General features: G+C 38.4%; 1 protein-coding gene across 1 annotated transcript in view; it reads left to right on the top strand.

The window, feature by feature from the left end:
• Positions 1-17,137, top strand: part of LOC133530167 (sister chromatid cohesion protein PDS5 homolog B-B) — a 43,633-nt gene extending 26,496 nt beyond the window's left edge. The window contains 6 exon segments of the mRNA XM_061868026.1: positions 534-693; positions 1,228-1,346; positions 2,565-2,708; positions 4,182-4,346; positions 5,414-5,509; positions 11,646-17,137. Coding sequence (XP_061724010.1) covers positions 534-693; positions 1,228-1,346; positions 2,565-2,708; positions 4,182-4,346; positions 5,414-5,509; positions 11,646-11,747 — 786 coding nt within the window. The 3' untranslated portion in view covers positions 11,748-17,137.
• Positions 17,138-20,399: the final 3,262 nt, after the last annotated feature.

Below are 20,399 nucleotides of genomic sequence, written 5' to 3'. Positions count from 1 at the left end.
TGATTTTTTTTTTTTTACTTCAACCCTACAGTGTGGGGTATCGTTAGAAAGGTCTTTCAAAACTAATAGGGGTCTTCAACAAACATTTTTTGATTAAGTGAATATATTCGGAGATAATCGCTCCGAAAGAGAAAAAAAAAAAGTGCCCCCCCCCCCTCTAACTTTTGCACCATAGGTCCAAAAAATATGAAAAAAATCGTGGAAGTAGAGCTTAAGAAAGACATTAAATGAAAACTTTAGCGGACATGATCAGTTTAGCTGTTTTTGAGTTATCGCAAAAAGTTTCTCCCATAGTAAAAAGACTTACTTTAATTAGGTACTGATTATGCAAATTTGCCTATTTGTTTAACTCGCGTGAAAGGTACCGTTTCATCCCTTGGTTAACAATTTACTATACTTTAAGCTCCAGTTTAGCTTATTGTGACGGAAGAGTAACTACGGAACCCTACACTGAGCGTGGCCCGACATGCTCTTGGCCGGTTATTTTTAACTGGTTAGAACTCGTTTGAACTCGTTGAATGTGCGTGTTGCAGGGCATCCCCAACAAGTGCCTGCCGCTGGACTTCATGGGCATGTACGCGCTGGGCGGGCGCGAGCCGGAGCGGCGCCTGCGCGGCCTTGTGCGCCAGTACATGCTCGCCGACGTCGTGCGCCGCCGCGAGTACATCCGCAACATCACCGTCGGCACTAAAGGTCAGTGTTGCAGGGCATCCCAACAAGTGCCTGCCGCTGGACTGCATGGGCATGTACGCGCTGGGCAAAGGTCACTCCACATCTAAAATTAGACCACGTCACTAAACTAATAAGGTCACGTTACCACAATTCACTATTAACCTATTTGACGGTACGTCTATTTTTTCTTATGTATAATAACGCTATCTAGCCTACTGCAATACGACAGGCTTGTTGTAAATCCGTTTTGTATTTACAATATTCTTTCCAAGCCATGTCTGACGATGTCTATGTTGACATTTAGTTTGAAATACAAACATTTATACAAATATTAGGTGAACAGTTCTGACTCATATGATCAAGACTAGGCCTTAAAAGTTAACCTAGCTTTATTTGTGTAATCTTGTCTGCGAAATACTATAATCTAATAATAATCTTACGTTCAATAAAACAAAGTGACACTTAGGCTTGGAATCCCTGGGCGAATCACGGGAACGTTTCAATATCAGAAAAATCTTAACATGAAATCAAAATAAAAAAAAATTGATGTTACAGTGGAACGAGCGGTATCTCAGCTGCCACACATCCTGCCCGACTACATGCTGGTGTTCGCCGTGCCGGTCCTCACACACGACCCCTTCTTCGACACGTACGACAACGTGGCGCAGCTCAAGGTGAGGCCGAGTCCGTTACAAGCTACAAACGTAGCAAGTCCAGTCATTAAAAGTGTAAAAGACGGTGTAGCGGGATTCAAATGCAGTGGAAGCAGTGTAGCGAGACTGACAAGCGCAGTGGAATGGTGTAGCGAGACTCACAAGTGCAGTGGAAGCGGTGTAGCGAGACTCACAAGTGCAGTGGAAGCTGTGTAGCGAGACTCACAAGTGCAGTGGAAGCGGTGTAGCAAGACTCACAAGTGCAGTGGAAGCGGTGTAGCGAGACTCACAAGTGCAGTGGAAGCGATGTAGCGAGACTCACAAGTGCAGTGGAATGGTGTAGCGAGACTCACAAGTGCAGTGGAAGCGGTGTAGCGAGACTCACAAGTGCAGTGGAAGCGGTGTAGCGAGACTCACAAGTGCAGTGGAAGCGGTGTAGCGAGACTCACAAGTGCAGTGGAAGCGGTGTAGCGAGACTCACAAGTGCAGTGGAAGCGGTGTAGCGAGACTCACAAGTGCAGTGGAAGCGGTGTAGCGAGACTCACAAGTGCAGTGGAAGCGGTGTAGCGAGACTCACAAGTACAGTGGAAGCGGTGTAGAGAGACTCACAAGTGCAGTGGAAGCGGTGTAGAGAGACTCACAAGTGCAGTGGAAGCGGTGTAGCGAGACTCACAAGTGCAGTGGAAGCGGTGTAGCGAGACTCACAAGTGCAGTGGAACCGGTGTAGCGAGACTCACAAGTGCAGTGGAAGCGGTGTAGCGAGACTCACAAGTGCAGTGGAGCGGTGTAGCGAGACTCACAAGTGCAGTGGAAGCGGCGTGGAACTTATGGAACACGGATGTCCCGAATATCGCATTCTTCACATTCGCGAATGCGAATCCGAATGTCCGAATGCGAATACGAATGTTAGGGATTATGTAGTTGTTATTATCATTCCTAATTAGAGAAAAATCTGTTAGTACTTAAAACATATGTCACCTAGACCGCAATGTTATAAAGTGTTGAGAAATGCTGTCTTTACTGGTCAAAATGCATTACTTGAAAACAGTTTGCGCGCACTGCCCATACGCGAGTGGACGAGACAGGACATTCGCATTCCCAAAACATTCGCTTCTTTTGATGAAAATGTTTAAAATGATGCGAATATTCGTATATACGAATGCGAATATTCGTGACATCGCTATTATGGAAGATTGAAAAATATAGGTCATTGATTTTAACGCTATTGTCTTTTGTCAGGTGATGAAGCAGTGCATATGGTTCGTGCTGGAGCCGCTGATCACCCGCAACGACTTCTACTGCTACGGCTTCTACAAGAGCCTCGTCGAGCGTATGAAGAACCACAAGGACGCCCTGCATGAATCTGACGACACCTACAATTACGTAAGTTTTTTAAATTTATAAGTTATTTTTTTTATTAGCCTATTTGTGTGTCCCACTGCTGGGCAAAGGCCTCCCCTCTAGCTTTCCAATCCTCCCTGTGCTGAGCAAGGTCCCGCCAGTCCCGCTGAAACGCATCCAATATTTTTTATTATTATTTTTTATTTATCAAAAAAAGTTGGTACAATAAACATTTACATAATATTTCGCCAAACATAACGTTTATCCACGAATGTTGCACTCACTTACAGTTTTTGTGTACCCGTTCTTATCTTATGAACTATTTTATTTATCTAAGTATTTATGTATTATATTTTGGTTTAGGGTGGTATTCCACCTGTCTAATTTTTTGATCCAATGTGCATTGCAGAAAGAGATTGGACAGGTGGAATATTATCCTTAGACGGAGGAACTGAGTTTAGACAAGGGTTTGGAAGGAATTAGGTCCTTCGGTAATAATTACTACATGTTATTATAATTGGGAATCTGTCGCAGAACAATTTCCTATTTGAAGATATAAGTGGTACAAGTAAAATCTAATTTCAAATAAAAAAAGTTAGATTAAGCTAAGTTGGCAGCGATTTTGATAGCACAGACTGCGAGTGTTATTTAATAGTGCATTACTATAGAGGACGGGGAACGAAGGGTTGCAGGCCAAGTAGATATAGACGGCCGAGTGTAGCGAGGTCGGATAGGGATACGCGGCCGGCAACCCCGTTTCTCGCCGAGATTTGTATAGTGCTTTTCTCAAACTTGCAATGAAATAATTAAAAAAAAATAGGATGATGTTGATGATTACTTGCGGGTTATTAAAAGGGGAACGAAAATTTGATTATTTTTACGCTACGACGCACGGTTTAGGAGATACAGCCCTATAAAGATTTCTGCATGACTGAAAAATAATCTTTATGGGGCTGGATCTCCTAAACCGTGCGTCGTAGCGCAAAAATAATGAAATTTTTGTTCCCTTCCGAATCTCCGAAATCATATTTAACAAACACAAAAAAGACAAAAAAAGAGAAAACATAATGGCAGAATTTTGCTTATAGGTTTTTTATGGTTGACTGCCAAGACGTGCCATAATTTGACGTTTAAAAACAAAAGAAGGTTGCCTTACAGGCAAAGGTGTGTGAGGCTGTATGAAATTCCTTTACATATCATCTTCACTCATCGCACCTGATATGTAGTATTTCCGGACCTAATTTGAAGTATGACATGACTGACAACATTTCATTACAAGTTTGAGAAAAAGTCATAATTTCATAAAAGTTTGACGTTTGAAATAAAATTGCTATTAAAATCGCTGCTGACTTATCTCGGTCTAACTCTATGCTCGTTACGCGAGTTGTAATTGGTTGATATTACGTTAGGGCCAGATGCATCTAGTTTTTCAACCGACTTGGTAGGGTAATGTGGACAGCCTGCCGGTATTTTGATATGTTTGCAAGTTTCATTAATGAGTCAAACGTGTTTCAGAAAATGTGGGCGATCTGCGACCTGGCCATGTCGGTGATCTGGGCGCGCTCGGCCAGCTTCGAGATGCGCGACTTCCCGTCCGACGCGCGCATCCCCACCATGTACTTCGCGCCGCAGAACGAGTACTTCGTCAACACGCGCGTCTTCCTGCCGCCCGAGCTGCAGGTACGTGTGCCACACGTGTGTCAAAAAATAGCCGAAAAAACCTCGCGTGATTTGTGCACAAGCCCTTACTTAGGCAACTCAGCAAGCTTCGTGGCCTAAACACGGTACTCGACTGAAAAGCTTTCTATTAATCACGATTGTATAAAATACTATAATTCGCTTAGTAATTATCTGAGTGAACTCACAATGTTAAAACGGAGACCTTTGCTAACGCTTCGGTCAATAAATATTTATAAAGCAGATTTGGTTATACTCCCGCTTTGATATTTAATTACATAAGGCAGCTTGAAGCTGATGGTCCCGGGTTCAAATCCTGGTAAGGGCATTTATTCGTGTGATGAGCATGGATATTTGTTCCTGAGTCATGGTTGTTTTCTATGTATTTAAGTATTTAGTACCTGGGCGACGCTCGGTTATAACTATTTATTGTAATATGGTGGTGTATAGGTGATAATCTTAACTAATTTTTTTTACTAAATTAAACTTGTCTAAAACAATAAAAATTAAAAAAAAATATATAAATTTGAACATAATAAAAAAAAAAAAAAAATTAGTCACCGGGCGAGATTCGAACCCGTAACACTCGTTTCTAGCAGTCCGCGTCTTAACCCGCTGGGCCAGACGGACAGTGGCTGGCAACACGAAATTAGCGACCATATTCTGCGTCGAAAGAAAAACGCATGAAAACTCTAAAACACGCGTTTTCCCAAACATAAGACTAATCTAGATCGATTGTATACCCCCAAAAACCTCCATGTACCAAATTTCAGCGAAATCGTTAGAGCCGTTTTCGAGATCACAGAAATATATTTATATATATATATATATATATATATATATATACAAGAATTGCTTGTTTAAAGGTATAAGATAAGATAAATATTTATATATTATATATATATCGTTGTCCAAGTACCCTCAACACAAGCCTTATTGAGCTTACTGTGGGACTTAGTCAATTTGTGTAATAATGTCCTATTATATTTATTATTATTATTTATTTATTAGAGTATTTTAGTATAATTTCTGCCTACATTACGGCAATGAAACCGTGTGTGGTTGTGCAGTTCCAGCCCAAGAAGCCGGCGCCGAGCGAGGCGGCGCCGCGCGGCAAGAAGCGCGCGCGGCCCGCCGCCGACCACATCGACACCAACGACGTCGAGGTAACACTACACTGCATATTCATTTTATTTTTTATTTATTTATTACAGATAAATCACAATTACAGAATATTTGATCAAAAAGTATCGTTAAACCACAATGGTTTCGACTTCTTCCGATAAACAAGTAATATTTTCCATTTGTTTTATGGAACTAATACTTTAAACGTTACTGCAATGGGTCACCGAAGAGAATTGATTGTAATAGAATGGTCAATTCTAAGAAAAAAACGTGACCCTTAGTTTGACATCCAAAGCTGATGGTGCTGTACTGCGCCATGTGTTTTGTGGTCCCTGAATTGTCAAATGTGAACTTTTGACAGTCAACCGCAAAATTATGAAAGGTAAAGGCAAGGAACAGAAACTCCTTAGGAAAAATTGTTGCAAAAGTGTCCATCTGTCAGCTATAAATAATAGTTCCAAATATCTCCAGAGTAGCTTAGAACCTAGGCGTTATTGACGGAGTGAAGTGCGCTATCTATGGTTAGATTTTTTCTCAAGTATTCTAGCTATTTATGGTTTTTTGTCAGACACTTTTTGGTATATGGAGATTTTGTTCCTTGCCTCTACCTTCCATACGCAAAATGTATAGAGATGTACAGGGCCATCTCGTTTATCTGTCCAATTAAGTGACTACAAAACATATGGCGCAGTACAGCGCCATCTGTTTTGGATGTCAAACTAAGGGTTCGTTTTTTTTCTTAGACTTTACCTCCCTATTACAATCAATTCTCTTTGCTATAGTCCAGGCTATTCCATATTTATTTATTAAGGATTGAATAAGTTCCATGGAACAAGCGGTCCCCTGTAGTGTACTTGTACCGTGCCGTTCTGTTGCAAGCTGCCGCCGCGCTCGGCCGGTGTGGACGCGCGCGCGCCCGCCGGGGTCATTGACCTCAAGGTAAACCTAACCCACCACTTGTGTGTACTCAGTGTTGCATACTGCCTATCATACTTTTCAACAATTTATCCGAATGCGTTTTGCCTAAAACCATATAACTTTCAGAAGGGTTACGTATCTGAAATTTGGTAGAATTGAAGTTGAAATGTAACGTTCGACGACCAGTCTGGCCTAGACCTTGCCTATGAAGCCGATGGTCGTGGGTTCGAATCCCGATAAGAGCATTTATTTGTGTGATGAAATACATACATTATATTTATCGTTGACTGAGTACCCACAGCACAAGCCTTCTTGAGTTTACCGAGGGACTTGGTCAATTTGTGGAGGGCCTTAGTCAAGAATCATTGATCAGCACATTAGAGCGAAATACCTGGTAGACAGACCACTAAGTGTAAACCAGCATGCTTACCAAAAGGGAAAATCTACGGAGACTGCCCTACATGACCTGGTTGACAAGGTGCAGAAATCCCTAGGAGACAAGCAAACCGCTCCATGTGCGTTCCTTGATGTAGAGGGTGCTTTCGACAATACGCCCACAGAGACCATACTCAATGGTATGAAATCAAAGGGTGTTGACGAAACCACCACCAGATGGGTACATAGCATGCTCTCGAATAGAGTAACGACTCTGACCCTCAACACAACAGAGCATGAATTTTATACCACAAAAGTGTGTCCACAAGGAGGCGTTCTATCCCCACTATTATGGACCCTAGCAGTGGACCAACTTCTTGTAATTATGTCAGGCCAAGACTATGACACACAAGGATATGCCGACGACCTTGTAGTCATTATCAAAGGCCCCTGCCTCCACACGATATCCAACCTAATGCAAGGAGCTCTAAACACAATATCCAAATGGTGTAGAGAAAATGACTTGTCCATTAACCCGAGCAAGACTGTGATAATACCATTCACGAGGAAACTGAAGCTCGAAAAGCTCACAGAGCCAAGAATTAATGGACAAGTAATACCATTCTCAGACGAGGTCAAATATCACTTTCGACCAAAAGTTAACTTGGAACCCTCACCTGAGAAATATTATACAAAAAGCGAAAATGGCCATGTGGTCATGCTGTCGAATGACAGGAGCAAGATGGAGTATAAGACCCGAAATTGCTATGTGGTTATACACAGCGGTAGTGAGGCCCATAATCACCTACGCCTCCGCAGTCTGGTGTGGCAAAACCAATCAAAAGACGGTAAAAGAAACTTTAAACAGCCTGCAACGCACGGCTTGTTTAACAGTAACAGGCGCCTTCTCCTCGACACCGGGGGCGGCCCTAGATGCACTGCTAGACATTATACCCCCCCACTTGTAGGTGCAAAAGGAGGCCAAGCAGTGCGTCTACAGAATATGCACGCTAAACAGGCCAAAATGGCGCTCTCAAGCATTAACCAAACTAAAGGCCTGGGTTTTTGCAAATAAAACCCTTAGTATGCCAACTGATGACACGTACACCGAATGTCATTTTACCAAACTGTACACAGTGGAAATACCTGCAAGAGAACAATGGGCCGACGACCAAATGTTCGTCGAAGAGGGAAGCCACATATGGTACACGGATGGTTCCAAGAAAGGCAATGATGTAGGATGTGGGATCTATGGTACCTTACGAGCTGGCGTCAGCATGGGCAGACAAGCCTCAATCTTCCAGGCAGAAGTCTACGCCATCAACAAACGTGCGGAGATTAACCTGGATAGAAATCTAAGACACCAACATATCTACATCAACTCAGACAGCCAGGCTGCTCTGCTGGCACTAGAATCCCTTGAGTCTTAACTCAAAATTAGTCCAGAACTGTAAAACAAACCTAAATGCACATCCAACAAAGTCAAACTTAGACGGGTACCAGGGCACTCCGACATTAACGAAAACGAAGTAGCGGACGAACTTGCTAGAAAGGGCGCAGACACCCCTGGTCGGCCCAGAACCGGTCTGTGGAATCACAAAACGGGATGCATATTCTCTGCTCAGCAACTTAGAAAAAACTAGAGCAATCGAATGGTGGAAGTTCGCCAAAGGACAAGAACACTCGAAAGCTCTAATCAAAGGGTTCAACAGCAAAACTGCTAAGGAGCTTTTAGGGCTCAAAAGACTCAAAACCTGCGCGTAGAATTGAATATTGACTGGACACTGTAAGTTGAATAAACACATGTTTCAAATTGGAAAGAAACAAGATGCGACATGCAGGTTCCGCCAGGAGTCCGAGGAGACTGCAATGCACATTCTCTGTTCCTGTGGACCACTAATATCTAAAAGAAGTACCTACTTAGGGCGGCATGTATTGCAATCCTATGAGGTACAGAACATTTCGGCCCAAAGAATCTGGAACTTCCTGGATTCCACGGGTATAAGTAATGAACTCGAAGGTCGACGTGGCACTCAAAGGCCCGCAACACCCCAATAATAAAAAATAATACTAAATTTGTGAACGAATTTCCCTATAATATTAATTAATTAATTTATTTATTTATAACGTAAGGCAATTGCTTCGCTTCTACGTGATGCCATTTCCCAAAAAACTGGTATAATAATATTTTTTGGAAAACCTACATCCGGAGTGTAATTTCGACAAACGATACAGATGGGTTATCAATTATAATCTTTACCCGAATCAATACCAATATTTTGCCATTTTAATTCCCCTAACAATTATAATGATAATTGTATTAGCAACAAGCGGCTAATTTCAATAAAGCTTTTTAACAAATTAGCTGTGGTCACCTATAAGCAAAGACAATTTGAAATAGAGGTAGGTTGTCAAAGTAAATTTACTACATCTACTAGAGCATAGGCCAAAGGTATGGCGGCATCTTTTCGTGCAATGGCGCCATACACTACCTTTAAAAAGTTTAAGACCAAACACAATTTTTAGTTTCATTTTCAAGAACACGTTTGATCGGTAACCCATTATTTTGCAAGAAGACAACACTCAAACATTCGGTAAAGACCTGTAGAGGATACACAGCCAATACAGAACAGCAAGGTGTGTTGAAAAATATGATTTGTCCACCACAATCACCAGACCTTAACCTGATCGAGCTTTCATGGGATGAACTCGCCCGCAGGGTCCGACATCAGCAAAAACTCTATGGGAGATACTGCAATATGAGTGGAAATCTATAAGCCAAGAAACGCTACTACACAAACTTGTAGAAAGAATGTCAAGATTACTCTGCAGTGGAAAAGCGTCAAGGATTTTTCGATGAGAAACTGTGAAAAAAACTTGTTATTATTATATGCCTTTTTTTAAATAAATTCTGATTAATAAAATATTTAACGCTTTATTTTTCGGCTTGTAGATATCTACTGAAAAGTAGTATTTTCGTAAAAAAACTTTTAAACTTTTTGACGGTAGATGGTTCGGGCGGCGGCTCGATGGACGGCTCTAGTAGATGGCGCCACTTTTTGATATTTAACAAATTTAACACATATCAGTGAAAGAATAAGGATTAAAGTCAAATGGCGTTCCAAATGTTTTAATCATGTGTCGAAAGATTGCAGTAAATTTACTGTAGCTACAAATTTTATTTCGACAATCCACCTTTATTCCAAATTCTCTAAGGAAGTATCTGTCCATATTTTGTATTTTTATTGTGTAGACGGTAGAGGGTCCCCAGCGAGCTCGGTTCTCCATACAAACGTAGTTACGCTCTCATTTTAAAACGACTAGCTAGATTGCTCTGAAACTTTGTACTTACAATAGTATAAAGTATATCTAGGGCTGTAATTAGTTAATGCAGCCTCAGATACCATAGTTAAAAAATACAGCGAATTTAAGATTTTCATACAAAACTTGCTTTTGCTATATTTTGTTTGTATTATAAGCAAATTTAATCTAATTTCATCCCTAGACATACCTCATGTCATTGTATGTACAAAGTTTCATTACAATCCAACACGTAGTTTTAAAATGAGAACGAAGCTCCGTTTGTATGGGAAGGTGAAATTCGGCCGAGCTCTTAGAGCCAGACCAAGCTAAGTTGGCAGCGATTTTGTTAGCCCAGCCTGTGCAAGTGTATGTAAACGTCATAATTTCATAGAAATTTGACGTTTAAAATAACACTTGCACTCTCAAAATCACTGCCAACTTATCTTGGTCTGTGTTTGAGTAAATGAAACAACTCCTTATTGTTAAATATTTTAGTTTTATTAAGCTTTAATGAAATGGGCCCTACAATCTGTGGACGAATGCATGATGTATTTCAGATTTTTATTTCAAGCAATGTAGCGAATCTGCTTTTAATGGATCCGTAATTTTATTTATATTAACAGCTGTTGTTGATGAAAGAAAATCGTATATATTGTTGTGGCTTTCTTGTAAATATTCTTAGTATTGTTTATATGGTAAAAATATATGGCATTATCTATGAAAAGGGACCTTATTGTCGATGGCGCTTACGCCGCACTGCGTCGCGCGGCGTTGTATTTGTATCGGAGCACCGTTTATGACGGCAGCATCGCCATCGACAATAAGGTCCCTTTTCATAGATAACGTCACATATATGGTCTAAATCATTTATAAATATAAAACGATAGAGGTTATCAATATACACGTATGTAGAAGGAAGAAGTTGATAACTCCACAGAAAAAAATAAAGAAATTTGAACCTTATGTGATTCTGTTTTAAGTTCAAATTTCTTCAGTTTTATGTCTCGCGTTATCAACGTCTCTCGCCGTGTATACTCATATTTTTATAGTGTATTTATTATATTCCATTTGGAAAAAGTTAAAGCATGAATTTGTGAATCTTATGAAGTAGAGCTGTTATAATTTATAGTAGAGTTTTGTTTCTTGCATGTAATATTCCACACAGAGCGAGCGTACGCGCGAGGCAATTTCTTCACGCACAAACCGGCCAGTGTAGACGTAGCGCTCGCCCGAGGAAAACGTAAAACTGGCCGTTTTGTGCGGGAGGAAATTCCCTCGCGCGTATGCTCGCTCTGTGTGGACCACCCGCCTATTGAAAATGTTATTTAGACAAATTCATTTTACTCACGATAAAAATGTATAGGTAATGTATTCCCTTTATATACTATTTTTTGATTTCGCGTTGTAAACTCAAAGTTGGTACAGTCCGTGTCATCCTCGATATTGCATGTAAAATTGGAGCTCTAGGGGGGAGGGGGTGCACCCCCTGCTTACGCCCATGACTAGGGGTGATAGATGCTTGTCGGCGAGCCTTTTCCCTCGCACGTTGACGTAGTCAGTAAGAATGTTTGCCCGTTGCAGCCGTCGGAGGCGTCGGACACGCAGATCCAGCTGCCGGGGCTGGAGCAGCCGCCCGAGACCGACGTGGACGAGCCGCCCGCCAAGCGCACGCTCGCCGACTGAACACGACACAACACAACACTACTATATATTCATGACGACAGCTGTGGGACAACGACTTCACGGAAATATTCACTGGACTTAACCCTCCGCCCGCTAAACACGTCAACTAGGCGGAAGGTTAACAATGGTGCGTTGTATATAATAAGTGTAGCGTGCGAAGGGTTAAACGTTGCCTCTGCACTTGTGAATGGACAACCGTCGAGGCTCGAGCGGATTCAGCGATCTTATTATGTTGATAATTTTCTCGATTTCGGCGTTTTTACCATAAATCAACCAACACCAAATAAGAGATTAAAGTTGACGCAATGACAAAGTGATACAATGTCAAATTTATATGGAGGTGTGACGTTAATAATGGCACTGCCACACTGTTCTATTCAACTAGATTCATTCGGGACTAGCTATTATTAAAAATCAAATTAGGTATAAAAAAATATTCGTCACATTACAAGCAAGCAAACAAAGAAGTAATCGACTTTAATAGAAAATACACGGAAAAATGTATTAGTTTTCACCACACCAGCTGGTAAAGGCTCTCTTGATTCTTCAAAACTTATTAGAGAGTTGCATTTTATCCACGTGTGGAGCAAAGTAATCTGATGCAAATTTAGAGTTGTTTCCTTATGGTGGCTGGTAGAATTTTATTTTCAAATGATAATTTTGAATGAAAAATGTTTAATAATGTCCATTTAGATTTGGTTCTATTTTGTTTGCTATTTTACAGCAAAAATACATTGATTGAGTAAGATGTGTAAAATCTAAGACAATTTCGTCCCTCGAATTTGCGCGAGATGAGAACGAGATGGCGCTGTACAGTTCTATACATTTTGCGGTAGCTCTGGTTGTCAAAAGTTGACGTTTGACAATTTTGTGACCGCAAAATCAGCGCCATCTGTTTTGGATCTCAAACTAAAGGGCACGTTTATTGTTTCTTCCACTTTACCTCTCTATTACAATCAATTCTCTTTATTTTACAGTTAGAATTTTCCTCGCGTTGGTGTGCTGAGAAATTTTATGTTTCACTCGGTATCAATATTTGTTTAACCCTCGCGCCTTGTAGCCTTCGCAACGCTTAATATTCCATTATGGACACTTTCACTTACAAGGGTGTCATTATTAGCACGAGCGGTTAAACAACAACTTTACTCCCTAGTAAAACAAATAACTATTTGTATTAACCTTTGAACACCATAAACCCTTTCTACTAGTCCCACGCAGACATGCCTTGCCACCTAATTCCTTTGTGAGTGACCCACCCTCAAAAATCAGCGTAACGAACCTTTATGTAATTTTTTTGTAATTCAAAGTAACGGTTTTCACCAATAGGGGGTATTACTGCAATGTTCTGCCGCCAGAGTGCAGCACTGGAACCTGTCTTAAACCATAGAGTAACTTATTCATACTATGCCTTGAAACAATTTTGTTGACAAGTTGTCACAGATAATAAAATATGACATTAATGCATCAAGGCGGTTTGGTTACAAAGGGCCTACTGGGAAACGCGAAAATCGAAATTTAGTTACCTACCTCTTTATCGCTCGAATAAGCAAGTGATAGAGAGGTAAGACAACGAAATTTCGATTTTCTTGTGTCGAAGTAGACACTCAGATTGTCAGGAATTGTGGTAGTGGCGCCCCCTACGCAGAGTTTCGCGTAATATTCCCTATTAAACTTGCTACTAAGTCAATCAATCATGTGCAAGCAAGTGTATGAACCTAATCTTAAAACAGGAAGGTTGCATTGACATCCTAGGCAGGCTGACGCAACTAGGAACAAAAAAGTTTTGTGTGGAGTTTGTTTCGCAAATCTTTGCCAACGAAGAAAAAGAAAACGTCAGTGCTATTTATTCTGTCAAGTTTATATCAAGTCAACTGTCAGCCTAATTGTTTTGTTTGTTATGAAGGCTTCAATGTTCTCTTCGAGTAATTCGTGCAATTTATTTTTTATTTAGTGAAAAAAATCGAAAATAGTGAACCGTGATCAGAGTAAAGAGCGAGTTTGTTACAATGCCACCGAGAAAACGGTTTACTAAGTGTGAAATATGTGGCAAGCGAGCCACTCGAGAAAATCACGAAAAAAGGGATTTTATGGTGAAATTTCCCTTGGAAGACTGGTAAGTATTGTTTTAGATACTTTTGACCTTATTTTGGTGCAGCAGGCTTTAGACACATCAAAAATTAGATATTTTATAATATTTTTGGTTTTGAACTAGGGATGTACTAAAACTATCGATAACTGTATGTTTATTTGTATATCAGTGTAAATAATTAAATAAAATATGTGAAATTTCCTGAAAGCTTGCATGCAATATGACACAAAATTAATTCGTCGAATATTTTCAGTGGAAAATTATCTATCATCTATACATTAATGGTCATTATTTAACATATCTGTTATCTAGTAATTATTTAATATATTAACCTGAAATGTAAGTAAATTAATCTCTTTTTTTATGATAAATAAAAAATATTTTACGACATTATTACACAAATTGACTTAGTCCCATAGTAAGCTCAATAAGGCATGTGTAGAGTTGCAAATTTGTTGGGAACGAAGACCTGATACATCTTTCCATAGAAAAGTTACATTTATTGAAACATGTATGTATGTGCAGATCATTTTGAAAATAGAGCTTTTAATAAAATAAAAAATTAAGAAAAATTTTATAATTACATTCTGAGTGTAACGAGGTATTCTAAAATAGAATCCTAGCGTAGGGAGGGATTCAAGTGTTGAAGCCTAAGGGTGGTATTCCAGCTATCCAATTTCTTTGTCCAATGTGTATTGCGTCTCACTCTCTCATTAAGCAAAATGTTGGATAGGTGGAATACCACCCTAAGGTGGAAATATTTTTGCTACCACGTGATAAATTTACATACTGCTTGCATATTGCTTGCAAAATTTGTAGACAGGAGTCTATGTTTCATCCCTCCCCATTTTATCGATATCGATAAGAAACGTAAGCGTGTAGCGTACTACACTATTTAAATCGCTTATGTTGGTACTATGGTTAAAGAAGACAAATGGTTAAAGGACAGTTCTTTGCCGTACATTTTGGTAATGATTTGCGAAACAAACTGATTCCACTCATTAGTATGGGAGTCCCGTCTCTTAAAACGTAGTGATTATATGCTCTTTGATACACTATTTGTTTGTCGCGACATCTAGTGTCAAGTAGCGATACTGATATATTCGTTACTTGACGCTAGATATCGACTACGATAATAAGCAGTATTTTGGTTACAAGCATGTCAAGGAGATTAGCCGGCTATGTATTAGTCTATCTTCGTGTGGCCCACCATACAAAGATTTCTATTTTTAATTTGAACCTTGTAGTATAGTCAATAAGGGTGTTTATTTAAAAAAAGCAATGAAACAAAGCAAATTTATTTGGTTTATGAAAGGTTCTAATTAGATTGAAACCGAGTGCACATTGTAATGCACATTGGGCCTTACGAGTAAAAGGTTATGTCCAGTATTTTGAACGTTATCGAAAAGGGCCAGCGTTACTATCCTGAAATAATACTGTGAAAAAGAAACGATGATTTTTGTTTTAACCTCGTAAATCCTCGCGCGCTAGTACAAGTACAAATTCAAGTCGAGTTTTAAACTCTTAGAAATTTCCAAATTGAAAAGCGCTTAAGTTTACGGGGTTACATTTAGCGATCATCTGTGTTCTGTATATGGGTAAATATAAAACTTAAATTACTCAAAATGCCTATAGGAGCCATACATATTTGCTCCATACCGATCAAGAGATACTTTCTATTGGAATGTTATGTCAACATTGTCTCAAATTGAGAGACGGATTTACAGAAACTTGGCGTTTATATTATACACGATAAAGCCTAGTTTCGACTGTCGAAAAATTGTATTTGTCCGAATAATTTATTTTATAGGTATTTAAAATGGTGTGTAAGAGCTTCTCATTCATAAGGGATGAATAAATACTTGAAATGTGTGCAAAGAATGACGAAAGACTTAGACAAGAATGGTACTATAGTATTTTAATAGTCATTTGAAATTATTTTATAATTCGGTTTGGTACTGTGACTTATTTCGAACTTAAATCCAAGGCTCGTTTGCTTTTTAAGTCACAGTATATTTGGGTTCCAAGCATTCAAATTGCACTCACCAATTTCACAAACGATATTTAAATAAGTATAAGTTTGATTAAAACCCATTTTTTATGATTAAGGACAATTTTATTTAAGTAATCAGAAAATTCAATTCAGGACCAAAATCATATATTTTCAACTACGCCCCTCAGTGGACCAAAATGGTCGACATTTTACTATAGTAAATCTTGAACTGATTACTTAAATATCAAGACGATTTTTTTTTCTGGATTATTCTATTTTAACTTTAACATGACCTAAGTTAATTTTAAAGTTGATAAGGCGAGGACCGACATCTTATGTCATTATTATAACACTAAATGTGTTCTTTACGAAGGACAATGGGTAGAAAGTTATTTTTCTTTTTTCATCACCAAGTCTTAAGATGACATTCGAAGGAGTGATAATATGAATTAAATTGAGTCTGTAATATAGAATTATAATCATAAGTTTTTAGACTTTAATACGTAAATTTGTTTGCCCGTTGTTTTTAGTTTGTATTCTCGGCTGATAGTTATCTGTTCATTTTCGTTTCGATTTGACAAAATCATAAATTTAAACAATTATGTTTTCACTATGACTTATTCGTATCAATTATGAATCAATTTGGACACTCGGTGGACATCGTAGCTAGTTTAACTTATAAATTAAGTCTTACATTTTAGCAGATTCTTCGTGATATTATTATCTTACAAAATGTCCTTTTTGAAGAACTATTCATTGCCTGCTTCTGCTATAAATATGTGTGTATTTTCTCGAAATATTTTCACTTATTATTAAGTTATATTTTTTAAAAGCTTATCTCGCAAATATTCGTTATGGAGATGAGACGAGTAAGTAATGTTGTAGTAGTTAGGAACAGAATACAGTTCCTATCAGGTTAGGCTGTGTAGGTTTGTGGCATTTTTAAAGGGGCGAAAATATTGATGTCAGAGCGAAAACGACGAGTCATTTTTTTCAATGTTCACAATGCATGTACCTGGACTCATTGTTTAGGACCTTAGGGATCCCAGATTGTATCAAAACTACCCAACGAAATTTGTTCTTTTTGAAGTACGTACATGAGGTATTTTTGTAAATGTACGCTTTTTTTGCTCGGTGTCCAAACTGTGTTTCGAACCTGGCAATAGTATATTGTTTTTAATATTAATTTAAATTCACTTTTGTATCAATTGAGTGTACCAAAAATTGGATAACAGTTTACGGCGGCGAGTGAAACGACGCGTGCGTCGAGACGATTCTCTGTAGTTATATATTAAATAATAAATATAACACTTTGTTTTTTTATTTAATTCCTCCATAAATACATATAACATGGTGTAAATATAAAAAAAGTTATATCACATATTACAATAGAAATCTCAACCGAATCTCCCATAATTGGCACTTAATAAAAAGTTGATAATGATATTTACTTCCTGGTACAGTCAGCAACAAAAGTAGCGGATCAAATAACGTTTCATAAGTATCTACCATTCTGTAACAGCTTAACAAAAAGTGATGTCTTTAATATAGAACAACTAAGACTAAAAGATATACTTTTGAGCGCGAATTTTAGAAATTTATCTATATTTGGAAAAGTTATCCGGAATATCAGATACTTTTGGCGCGTTGTTCCATCCGCTACTTTTGATGCTGACTGTACCTGTCTTATATTTATTATACACTATTTATAATCCTATACATACGCACTTGGAGATATGTATACAAATGTTGAACAATTTACAAATACTTAAGTACTTACAATTCTTAATACTTAAAAGTATAATTTAAAATAAATACAGCGTAGGAATCGAGTTTCTTAAGTAAAAGTCATAATTTAATCGAAGTTTGATTTTTAAAATAACACTTGCACTGTCTGGGCTGCCAAAATCGCTGCCAACTTATCTTGGTCTGACTCTCACATTTGTTATATGATAAAGCTAGAAGTCTGTGCGAAAAGAGAAGAGTCGTAGAATGTTACATTTCACGACTTCTCTTTCCGCACAGACTTGAACATGGTAATTTTTAGGGTTCCGTAGCCAAATGGCAAAAAATGGAACCCTTATAGATTCGTCATGTCCGTCTGTCTGTCCGATTCTGTCACAGCCACTTTTTTCCGAAACTATAAAAGCTATATTGTTCAAACTTGGTAAGTAGATGTATTCTATGAACCGCATTATGATGTTTACACAAAAATAGAAAAAAAAAACAGTAAATTTTGGGGGTTTTTTCTAAACTGAATAGTTTGCGCGAGAGACACTTCCAAAGTGGTAAAAAGTGTGTGTGTCCCCCCCCCCCCCCCCGTAACTTCTAAAATAACAGAATGAAAAATCTAAAAAAAATATATGATATACATTGCCATGCAAACTTCCACCGAAAATTGGTTCAAACGAGATCTAGTAAGTCTTTTTTTTTAATACGTCATAAAAATTAAAAAAAAATTTTTTTTTCATCAAACCCATTTCATTTTTCATTTAGGTTTCTAATATCATTTTTTTTCTAAACTAAATAGTTTGCGCGAGAGACACTTCCAAAGTAAAAAAATGTGTGTCTCCCCCCCTGTAACTTCTAAAATAATAGAATGAAAAATCTAAAAAAAATATATACATTACCATGCAAACTTCCACCGAAAATTGGTTTGAACCAGATCTAGTAAGTAGTTTTTTTTAATACGTCATAAATGGTACGGAACCCTTCATGGGCGAGTCCGACTCGCACTTGGCCGCTTTTTATAGTTGGTGAGATCTAAGTTCACACATTTGACACATGACAACGCCCGTAGAACGTAAACGCGTAAACGCTAACGTAAATTATAAATAAAATCCCATAATATTATTTACAGTACATATGGGGCTACTTTATAGCACTAGTGCGAGAAGTAGCATATTACGTTACTGTGTCGAACATTTAAAGGGCCATATGTACTGTAAAACGTTGTACGATACATGTGCGAATAGGTAATTCGCAACTCGTGTCGATTTAAAACACTCCCTTCGGTCGTGTTTTAATTTATCCTCACTCGTTTCGAATTTCCTATTTTTCGCACTTGTATCGTAATGTACTATTAATTAGGGTTTGTCAAGTACTTAAAACAATATTTCGCTTTTCTGAAACATAACTTGTGTTACATTTATTTAGATCTTATCAAAAGAATAAATAGAATGTATCACGCAAACAGTTGCCTATTATATCTTTTCTTTAAAAAAAGTGTTGTGGCCTAGTCAGTCGTTTCGATTCTTATGACGATTCCGTAAGTTGATAAAAATCGATTATATAATAATAAAAGATACATTAAAACAAAATGACAATAATAAAAAGTTTTTGGCAAAGGGCCATTCTTGGTACAAGCTTTTATCGCTGACTATACTTTTCTTTCCACAGGTAACCAGGGATCGGAAACCGGTATTTTTTGCATGGGAACGAAAACGGTATTTTTTCGTTCTTTGTTAATTATTTCATTCCTAATCGGGCAATCTAATAATACGAAGACGTTATCTAAAAACACAACTGAGTCCTACATTTTGAGTATAAAATAAACCGAAATATATGGTTATTTCGATGTTTTTGCAAAAAAACCAATTCCGATTCCTGCAGGTAACTAATACTCGAGCCAATTCTAAAAACCCCAAACTCAATTAGGTTGCGTTGTTTTATCACAGAGTTCCTATGGCCACCTCCTGTCTCCATCATCAGATTAGCTCGATGGTACCATAATATTGCATTGTCACCTGACTTACATATGTATGCACATTTTCAGCTTCATCGGAAATCGGGAAGTGGGTCAAATTCAACTTGCAAGATTTGACCCTTACATACATAGGTACATTGCAAGTTAATAAAAAGCTTGTAATGAATTACGATGTGAATAGTGCATTACGATACAAGTGCGAAAAATAGGAAATTCGAAACGAGTGGCGATAAATTAAAACACGACCGAAGGGAGTGCGAATTGCCTATTCGCACATGTATCGTACAACGTTTTACAGTACATATGGCCCTTTACATTTTCGACATAGTTACATAATGTGCTAATTATCGCACTAGTGCGGTAAAGTAACACCATATGTACTGTAATAGTACATTACGATACAAGTGCGAAAAATAGGAAATTCGAAACGAGTGGCGATAAATTAAAACACGACCGAAGGGAGTGTTTTAAATCGACACGAGTTGCGAATTACCTATTCGCACATGTATCGTACAACGTTTTACAGTACATATGGCCCTTTAAATGTTCGACACAGTAACGTAATATGCTACTTCTCGCACTAGTGCTATAAAGTAGCCCCATATGTACTGTAAAAGCTATTAAAGGAGGTGTTACATCGGAAGGAAGGAATATTTTCCACAAACTATCACACTTGTCGTATGGGCATAGCCGAAAGTGCCATTTTGCCTGTATCTAACGATAAGTAACATTTCCATTATCCTTTTTTAGGGTTCCGTAGCCAAATGGCATAAAACGGAACCCTTATAGTTTCGCCATGTCCGTCTGTCTGTCTGTCTGTCTGTCCGAGGCTTTGCTCCATGGTCGTTAGTGCTAGAAAGCTGA

This window comes from Cydia pomonella, chromosome 22 (assembly GCF_033807575.1).
Source record: "Cydia pomonella isolate Wapato2018A chromosome 22, ilCydPomo1, whole genome shotgun sequence".
Lineage (NCBI taxonomy): Eukaryota > Metazoa > Arthropoda > Insecta > Lepidoptera > Tortricidae > Cydia > Cydia pomonella.
This window is presented reverse-complemented; position numbering and strand designations above follow the sequence as displayed.